General features: G+C 48.2%; 1 protein-coding gene across 1 annotated transcript in view; it reads left to right on the forward strand.

The window, feature by feature from the left end:
* Positions 1-4,895, forward strand: part of IL15RA (interleukin 15 receptor, alpha) — a 34,924-nt gene extending 30,029 nt beyond the window's left edge. Inside the window, exons 7-8 of the mRNA XM_011974951.1 lie at positions 1,172-1,247; positions 4,069-4,895. Of these exons, the coding sequence (XP_011830341.1) occupies positions 1,172-1,247; positions 4,069-4,180 (188 nt within the window). The 3' untranslated portion in view covers positions 4,181-4,895. The remainder of the gene's footprint in view (positions 1-1,171; positions 1,248-4,068) is intronic.
* The last annotated feature ends 4,788 nt before the right edge of the window (positions 4,896-9,683 follow it).

Here is a 9,683-nt window from a genome sequence, read left to right on the forward strand (position 1 = left end):
AAAGAAAGAAAGAAAGAAAAAGAAAAAAAGAAAGAAAAGAAAAAGTTGGCTGGGCACAGTGGTTCACGCCTGTAATCCCAACACTTTGGGAGGCTGAGGCAGGTGGATCACGAGGTCAGGAGTTCAAGACCAGCCTGCCCAACATAGTGAAACCCCGTCTCTACTAAAAATACAAAAATTATCCAGGCATAGTGGCACGTGCCTGTGGTCCCAGCTACTCAGGAGGCTGAGGCAGGAGAATCGCTTGAACCTGGAGCTGGAGGTTGCAGTGAGCCGAGATCACACCGCTGTACTCCAGCTTGGGCAACAGAGTGACACTTCGTCTCAAAAAATAAAAAATAAAAAAATAAAACAAAGTTGTAGGTAGACTGGATGCAGTGGCTCACCTGCATAATCCCAGCACTTTGGAAGGCTGAGGCAGGTGGTTCAGTTGAGGTCAGGCATTTGAGACCAGCCTGGCCAACGTGGTGAAACCCCGTCTCTACTGAAAACACAAAAAATTAGCCAGGCGTAGCGGTGTGTGCCCGGAGTCCCAGCTACTCAGGAGGCTGGGGCAGGAGAATCACTTGAGTCCAGGAGGCAGAGGTTGCAGTGAGCCGAGACAGTGCCCCTGCACTCCAGCCTGGGTGACAGAGGGAAACCCTGTCTCAAAAAACAGAAAAGAAAAAAATGGCAAGTGAGAAAAAAAATGAAATTGGAAGGAAAATGGCACTGGGTGCTATGGTTTCTAAACCTGTGGAGTTGAAGAAAAGGGGGCGTTGTACTGGGGACAGCAGAGGAGGGGTGTCCCTGTCTGCTTTCTCAACCCTGGCTTTAGCAGCAAGAGCGCTCTCTCCTCATCCCACTCCTGGCTTTGCCCTTGAGGCTCTTACTGCTGCCTCCTGACTTGCCCTGTCCCTGCCCCGTCAGCCCAGGCACTCTGCCCGAGAAGACAAAGATGAGGAGCAGAGGTGTGGGACGACAGGGAGCTGGCACCCTCAGCAGGAAAGAGAATGTGTTTTCACCTAGACATAAAATAGAGGGAATTGCATGGACCTTAAGAAATGTCCATAGCAGCAGGCTTGTTGGGAGGCCCTTGGATCCCTCTGTAAGAATGTCCATGGTAAAGAATTTGCAATTCATAGCAATGAATATGCTCCTGGGTGTCTCAGCGTGGTCTCCTCTCTTTCAGTGGCTATCTCCACATCCACCGTCCTGCTGTGTGGACTGAGCGCTGTGTCTCTCCTGGCATGCTACATCAAGTCAAGGTGAGTTGCATGGCTACTCCCTCTGCAAGAGGAAGTATTCCCCCACGAGAAAAGAGCTGCACCTGGCAGGGCACGGTGGCTCACACCTGGAATCCCAGCACTTTGGGAGGCTGAGGTGGGTGGATCACTTGAGGTCAGGAGTTTGAGACCAGCCTTTCTAATATGGTGAAACCTTGTCTCTACTAAAAATACAAAAATTAGCTAAGCGTGGTGGTGCACACCTGTAATCCCAGCTACTTGGGAGGCTGAGGCAGGAGAATTGCTTGAACCTGGGAGGCAGAGGTTGCAGTGAGCCAAGATTGTGCCACTGCACTCCAGCCTGGACAACAGAGCAAGACTTTGTTTCAAAAAAAAGAAAACGAAAGGAGCCGCACCATAGTGATTCCAGAATGCCCCCTCCGAAGAAGGACCCCTTTCCTGGCCATTGGCTACCACACACCCCTTCTGTGGGGGCCAATGAGCGCCAGAGCCGAGGAGCAGTGAGCCAGCCCCAAGCCCGAGTGCCCCCTACCCCTGCCCACGGTAGAAATGGGGCGGCCAGAGAAAGTGCACTGGGTGGCCAACGCATGCAATCCTATCCGTTCTTCTTGTGATATCCCTGTGAATATATTCTTGAAGGTCCTCATTGAATAGGGGTATGCCTTCTTATAAATATACTCATTCATGTTAGCCTTAATTTTGCATTCCTGATCATTGAAATTCTGCATCTTAGCATTTCTGGCAAAAATGTTTCTGCCACTTGCTGACTTTTTAAATTTTTCTCATTTTTCTAATCTTTAGGCAGTGTTATTACTCTTTGGTTAAATCCTCAAATGGCATTCTGGCCTTATTTTTGTGCTTCTATCAATTAGTAACCAGTATTCCAGCATTCCATACTGATATAGATTTCAGATTTGTCCAAACTAAACTTTTAGTTACTATTAATAGTTATAAAATGTTCTTTTCTAAATGTGATATCAATATAAAAATTATGTGACCCTTTGAGCCTAATTTTGACAAAATGAACATTCCATGAAATGCTACCATAAAGTCAAAATGAAAACCAGTATCTAAAACTTCACATAAATCTTCAAAAGCTGTGAATACCATCCCAACCAATAAAAAATGCCATAAACCTCATAGACAGTTGAGAAATTAACAAACATTGATGTTACTCAAAAATTTGTCCAAAGAATTCAAAAAATGAAAAATATTGACAAAACAGAAAATGACTTTTAAAACAATTTTCAAAATATCATTATTAATAACTACAGAATTTCCATATAAAATGCTGAATTTGGAGTTATATTTTTAACAGGTTATAATGAATACATATATTCACTGAATATATGTTTAAATGTATATACCACCTTTTTATGAAAATTACATTAAAATATATTCTTAAAAAGGATTTGTAAATTTGGTATATACAGCCAATAAGTATGTTCATAAGAGGAAAACAGCAATATTTACTGGCTATATGAAAGATATTTCAGTTGGGCATGGTGGCTTATGCCTGTAATCCCAGCAGTTTGGGAGGCTGAGGTGGAAGCATTACTTGAGCCCAGCGGTTTGAGACCAGCCTGGACAACATAGTGAAACCCGATCCCCACACACAAAAAATTTTTTTCATTTTTAAAAAGCTCAAAAAGTGAAATAAATATATCTTTAGGAAGAATTGGCATGGTCAGGCATAGTGGCTCACACCTGTAATCCTAGCACTTTGGGAGGCTGAAGTGGATGGATCGCTTTTTTTTGCGACCAGCCTGGCCAACATGGTGAAACCTGATCTTGACAAAAAATACAAAAAGTTAGCTGGGCATGGTTGTCTGCAGAGGTTGCAGCAAGTCGGCATCACACCACTGCACTCCAGCCTGGGAGACAGAGCGAGACCCTGTCTCAGAAAAAAAAAAAAAGAAGGAAAAGAAGAATTGATAAATCTGATAAATTACTTGGTCATTTGGTGAACTGATTCTTTCCATAAACTTGTTTTTTGCAAATGGGTTATTAGATTTGCCATTTGACAAATTGGCTGTTAGCAAATTATTTTCAGTGAATGGACCCGCATCCTGCCTTATTTTAGCTCTCACTCCAGGCAGCTCACACTGCTCACCTTAAAATGGCCTAAAGAGCTGCTGCTCCTCCGGAGGGACGTTTCACCTGCCCCGGGAGAAGGTGCCGGCCAGATGCCCAGGGCGTCGGCACCCAGTGTCCTGCCTCCCCTGTGCTTGTCATTCAGGAGCTGATTGACTTGTGTATTTCTTTCTTTATTTCACACGTACTAAGTGCTAAGAACTGTTTTTAAAAGCTTCATGAATATTAAATCACTTTTTTCAAGATGATCAAGTCTGGTTTGGCCAGGCTCCCAGTCACTCTCTCCTTTTCTTATTCCTGCCATTTGAAGGGCTTTTTGGCAGAGGACTGGCAAAGCATGGGGTGAGCGCGGGGTGGCGTGAGTTGCTCCAACAACGTTTGGTGGATCTTTGGTGGATGGGGAGGTTGGAAATACCTAGAGAGGATTTATTATTCTCGTCATATTGCCCTGGTTGGTCTTGAACTCCTGGGCTCAAGCGATCCTCCCACCTCAACCTCCTAAAGTGCTGGGATTACAGGCATGCGCCACCACAACTGGCCACTAGATAGGATTTAATACTCTCTGTAGAGGTAGGCATTCTAGGTTCTCTCCATCTCTGAGGACTAAGTGCTCTCTGTCTGACTCCTGTGGCAGGGCCTCTGTCTGCTCCTGCCATCCCCACAGTGCTGGACATGCTCAGTGGGAAGCGTGTTGATTTGAGGCCAACCCCCTCCTCTTTTCAAAACCTATGAACCACCTGCTTTGCAGGCAAACTCCCCCGCCGGCCAGCATTGAAATGGAAGCCATGGAGGCTCTGCCGGTGACTGGGGAGACCAGCAGCAGAGATGAAGACTTGGAAAACTGCTCTCACGACCTCTGAAACTCGGGGAAACCAGCCCAGCTATGTCCGGAGTGAAGGAGCCTATCTGCTTTAGCTAAAGACGACTGAGAAGAGGTGCAAGGAGGTGGGCTCCAGGAGCAAGCCCACCAGGCCTCTCAGACGTCCCAGCAGGATCTCACGGACTGCGGGGTCGGCGCTTCCTGCGCGGGGAAGCAGGTTCTCCGCCTTCCCATGGGCACCACCTGCCTGCCTCGGATCCAGGGCCCAGCTTCCCAGGAGAGACCAAAGGCTTCTGGGCAAGGGTTTTATTTTATTACAGTGTGAGCTGCCTGGAATACTTGTGGTAATGAAATAAAACCCCTGCCCCGAACCTTCTGTCCCTCATCCTGACTTGCAGTTCACAGAGAAAAGTGACAAACCTGAAGCTCTCTGTCAACTACAAGGCTCCTCCTGGCATGGGAGGTGTCTCCAGGGAAGACACCAGCACTGGGGCTTCTAACCACCCTGTCTCCAGCTGCTCTGCACACACAGACAGGGACCCGGGAAAGGTGGGAGAGATGCTGAGCCAAGCGAATCCTCTCCATCAAAGGATCCGCAAAGAAGAAACCTCAACTCAGTGCCATTTTAAATATATATGTGTTTATATTTATACTTCCTTGTCTATTATAGCTACACATTATATATGATTTGTATTTTGACATTGTACCTTGTATAAACAAAATAAAATGTCTATTTTCAATATTTTTAAAATGCACTAAAAGAATCACCAAGGAGAAATGTTCCACACAAAGGAGGAGAAAGAGTAGGAAGGCAGAGTCCGAGGTGACTGAGTTCAGATGTTCTTTCCAGAAGGAGAAAAAGCCTTGCCTAAAGCTGGCTCCGGTCACAGTTTTGGGGAATTTCCCACAATTCCATGTGAGGAGAAGCAGCATTATCTAATCCACACCATGGCAAGTCCGGGCTCAGCTCAGCAATGGTTTACACATCGTCTCGTCCCTTCTTCTTCTCTTACTTTCTTTGCTGTTTTTGATGTTTATTTCTAAAATCATGGGCCTAATCCCACCGCCTCATTTTATAGATGAGAAAATTGAGGACTGGAGAAGTTGTTCTACCCACAGCCACGAAGCTTGGTTAATGCTAGAGCTGGATCAGAGCAGAAGCTGGGACACTGGGCCCAGTGACTCACACCTGTGATCCCAGCACTCTGGGAGGCCGAGGCAGGAGGATTGACTGAGCCCAGGAGTTCAAGAACAGCCTGGGCAACATAGTGAGACCCCATCTCTACAAAAAATTTTTTTTCTTGAAACAGTCTTGCTCTGTCACCCAGGCTGGAGTGCAATGGCGAGATCTCAGCTCACTGCTGCCTCCACCTCCCAGGTTCAAGCAATTCTCCTACCTCAGCCTCCCAAGTAGCTGGAACGACAGGCATGCGCCACCACACCCTGCTAATATTTATATTTTTTTAGTAGAGACAGCATTTTGCTATGTTAGCCAGACTAGTCTCAAACTCCTGATCTCAAGTGATTCACTCACCTCAGCCTCCCAAAGTACTGGGATTACAGGCGTGAGTCATGGCGCCCAGGCAAAAGTAACAGGGAGTGTAGGTGGGGTAGGAGGAGAGCAGTCCTGGCTGAAAACCAGCCACTAACTACCCCTTGTACAGCCAAGGGGAGAAGGGAGCCACTGTGGGCATTTGGGGGATGGGGCATGGGCATAGTGCCCAATCAGATATTCTCAAAGTGCCATTTTTCACTGACTTCTTTTTTGTGGGGGAGGGGACAGAATCTCACTGTGTCGCCCAGGCTGGAGTGCAGCGGTGCAATCTTGGCTCACTGCAATCTCCACCGCAAGCAATTCTCATGCCTCAGCCTCTGGAGTAGCTGAGACTACAGGTGCACACCGCCATGCCTGGCTAGTTTTTGTATTTTTAGTAGAGCCGGGGTTTCACCATGATGGCCAGGCTGGTCTCAAACTTGTGAGTCCAAGCAGTCTGCCTGCCTCGGCCTCCCAAAGTGCTGGGATTACAGGCGTGAGCCAACACACCTGACCTTCAGTCCCCATGTCTTCAGCTGCCACAAATCTAAATGATTCACATCTCCCACTCTTCCCTCATTCCCTGCCCTACACATTTGCCTTGAAGAAAATGGATTGCTCTTCGCCTTTTATATTTTGCCTTGATTTTCCTTGATCAAGAAATAAGACTTTTTTTTTTTGAGACAGAGTCTTGCTCTGCTGTCCAGGCTGGAGTGCAATGGTGCAATCCAATCTCAGCTTACTGCAACCTCCACCTCCTGGGTTCAAGTGATCCTCCTGCCTCAGCCTCCCAAGTAACTGCGATTACAAGCGTGCACCACCACACCTGGCTAATTTTTGTATTTTTGGCAGAGACAGCATTTCACCATGTTGACCAGGCTGGTCTCGAACTCAGGTGATCCACCCGCCTAGGACTCCCAAAGTGCTGGGATTACAGGCTTGAGTCACCGCAGCTGGCCAAGAAATAAGACTCTTAACTTTCCCCTTTTCATTTTTATTTTTTTTAACCATTTACAACGTTCTTTATTCCCTTGTATAGATGCAGATTTCCATTTTCTTCCTGCCTGTCTAACTTTTTAACATATATTTTGTGGTGTGACTTTCCCTGTTTAAACCCTTCTCCAGACATTAGGAAGTGGGAGAGCAGGGACCAAAAGACACAGGGAAAGACCTCCATTTCTGACTTTCCACCCCTGTCGTCCACAAGGACCTCTTCCTCTTGGCTGAGGCTGCCCCCTGCTGGCTCGGAATTGCACAGCGCAGAGCGGAGTCCCTGGGTACTGCGGGTTTGCCTCACCACGGGGCTGTGCTCCTTTGAGGCAGGACCAGCCTGACACAAATCACAGCCTCCCCCACACCTCACTCTGTCGGGCACTAATCTAAACTCAATGTGTGCATATTTTAGGGAATATTAGGCACTATATTACCAGGGGGTTTAGTTGACACTTTACTCCCCTCAGTGACTGTAAATCCACCCATTCTAATGGCACTGTTCTTAGCTATTCAGGATGAAACACCCGCTCCTCTCCTGAAACCTTCCGTCCCTCATCCTGACTTGCAGTTCACAGAGGAAAGTGCCATACCCGAGGCTCTCTGTCAATTACAAGGCTAAAATGCACTAAAAGAATCACCAAGGATGGCAGGGCCCGGTGGCTCATGCCTGTAATCCCAGCACTTTGGGAGGCCAAGGCGGGTGGATCACCTGAGGTCAGGAGTTTGAGACCAGTCTGGCCAACATGGTGAAACCCCGTCTCTACTAAAAACACAAAAATTAGCCGACCATGGTGGTGGGCGCCTGTAATCCCAGCTACTTGGGAGGCTGAGGCAGGAGAATCACTTGAACCCTGGGGGTGGGGGTTGCAGTGAGCCGAGATCACACCCCTGCAGTCCAGTCTGGGCGACAGAGTGAGACTCCAATTCAACAACAACAACAAAAAACACCAAGGAGAAATGTTCCACACAAAGGAGGAGAAAGAATGGGAATGCAGAATTCCACTGGGGCTCCTCTATCCTGTTGGGGTGCATTATCACGCACTGACACAGAGGGGCTGACCTCGTCTCTCCCTGCTCCCGCCACGCGTGGGCACCTGGCCTGGGTGTGGCCTCCAGGGCCTCTCAGCTAGACTACAAAGCTGTTGAATACAGAGAATGAAGAGCACAGCGCTCACAGGGCAGTGCCCAGCAGCGGCCTCAAAAGCACTGACCGGCTGCTGGGCCTCCTGTTCCTGGGCTCTCTAGGCGACTTTGGGTCCTAACCATTTTCCAAACCTAAGCCTCCCATTTCCCGGGACTCTATGAGCCCCTCGTATCTTTCCAATACGTTTCTTTTTTCTTTATAACAGATTCGGTTTTCATTACTTGTCACTGAAAAGTTCCTAGCTGATATGAAATTCGGTACCAGGAGTGGGTATTGCAAATTATGGAGAAGAGGGGAGATAAGGAACGTCTGCGGTTGGTTATCTGCCTTAGAGAGGAGAGAAAAGAGCAAATGTTCTGATGATATGCAGAGACAGGGACGGAGCAGCCCAGGAAGTTCGGTAATTAGTTCGCCAGGAGGTGCCTGGGATGTCATGCCCGCTGCAAGCCCGGCTCTTGGAGACTGTTGCTTCCATCCTGCGATCGTATGGCTACGAGAAATCTGAGGCCATAGGTGGGTGACTGCTTTTAATGGCGCTGAAAAACTTAGAGAATTAGAAGTTCAAATCTCTAAAGTCTGAATTCAAGCCACAGACTGAAACCTAAAGACTTCCTAGAACAACACGGAATTTCATCCCTTACAGATGCAAGGCCAGGATATCTGAAAACCCGTCTTAAGAGTCTGAGCCTTTGGCTGGGTGCGGTGGTTCATGCCTGTAATCCAAACACTGTGGGAGGCCAAGGCAGGTGGATCGCTTGAGTCCAGGAGTTCAAGACCAGCCCAAACGACATGGTGAAAACCCTGTCTCTACAAAAAACACGAAAACTATCCAGGTGTGGTGGCATATGCCTGTAGTCCCAGCTACTCAAGAGGCTGAGGTGGGAGAATTGCTTGAGCCCAGGAGGTAGCAGTGAGCCGAGATCATGCCATAGCACTCCAGCCTGGATGATAGAGGAGACACTGTCTCAAAAAAAAAAAAAAAAAAAAAAAAAAGAGTCTAAGCTGTCAGGTTGTTGAAGAACATTAGCTGAATCCATAGCCCCAGCAGGTTTCCCAGCTGGAAGGGAGAGCACTGATTGGAGAAAGGTGAGGTTCCTGTACTGGATTAAAAACGGAGGGGGACATTGGGAGGACTCATAGGATCCCCCACCCTCCCTTGTCCTCAGAAGCAGCCCTCTGTTCTGCCTGACAGTGCTGCAACATTTCCTCCTGCTCGAGGGCTCATCTTGCAAAAGGAAGTCTGTTCTGCTGACGATTTTCTCCCCCTGCCCCTTCCGCATGGGGAGAAAACTTTGCTGAGAATCCCAATCAGACCCTCAGGATCCCAGGATTCAGCCCGTTCAGTGGAAACAACAGCTCCCAAGGCTGGGCTGGGCCCCGCTGCAAGCACCTCCACCCCCACGTCCCACCTGCGGCCTCCTCACAGGCCAAGCCCATAGCCAACGCCCAATGCCCCTGTCCTTCCTTCACAGTCTCCTACACCCAACTCACCTTCCAGAACCAGATCAAGTTTACCTTCTCCAGGAGCCTCTGTTTTTTCAGTTTTGGGTTTTGTTTTGTTTTTGAGACAGAGTCTCACTCTGTTGCCCAGGCTGGAGTGCAGTGGCACGATCTTGGCTCACTGCAACCTCTGTCTCCCGAGTTCAAGCAATTCTCCTGCCTCAGCTTCCTGAGTAGCTGGGACTACAGGTGCGTGCCACCACGCCCGTCTAATTTTTGCATTTTTAGTAGAGACAGGGCTTCACCATGTTGTCCAGGCTGATCTCAAACTCCTGATCTCAAGTGATCCACCCGCCTTGGCCTCCCAAAGTGCTGGGATTACAGGCAGGAGCCACCGTACCCAGCCCCAGAGCCTCTGCCAATGACTCAATT

Source organism: Mandrillus leucophaeus, unplaced genomic scaffold (assembly GCF_000951045.1).
Source record: "Mandrillus leucophaeus isolate KB7577 unplaced genomic scaffold, Mleu.le_1.0 Scaffold15, whole genome shotgun sequence".
Taxonomy (NCBI): Eukaryota; Metazoa; Chordata; class Mammalia; order Primates; family Cercopithecidae; genus Mandrillus; species Mandrillus leucophaeus.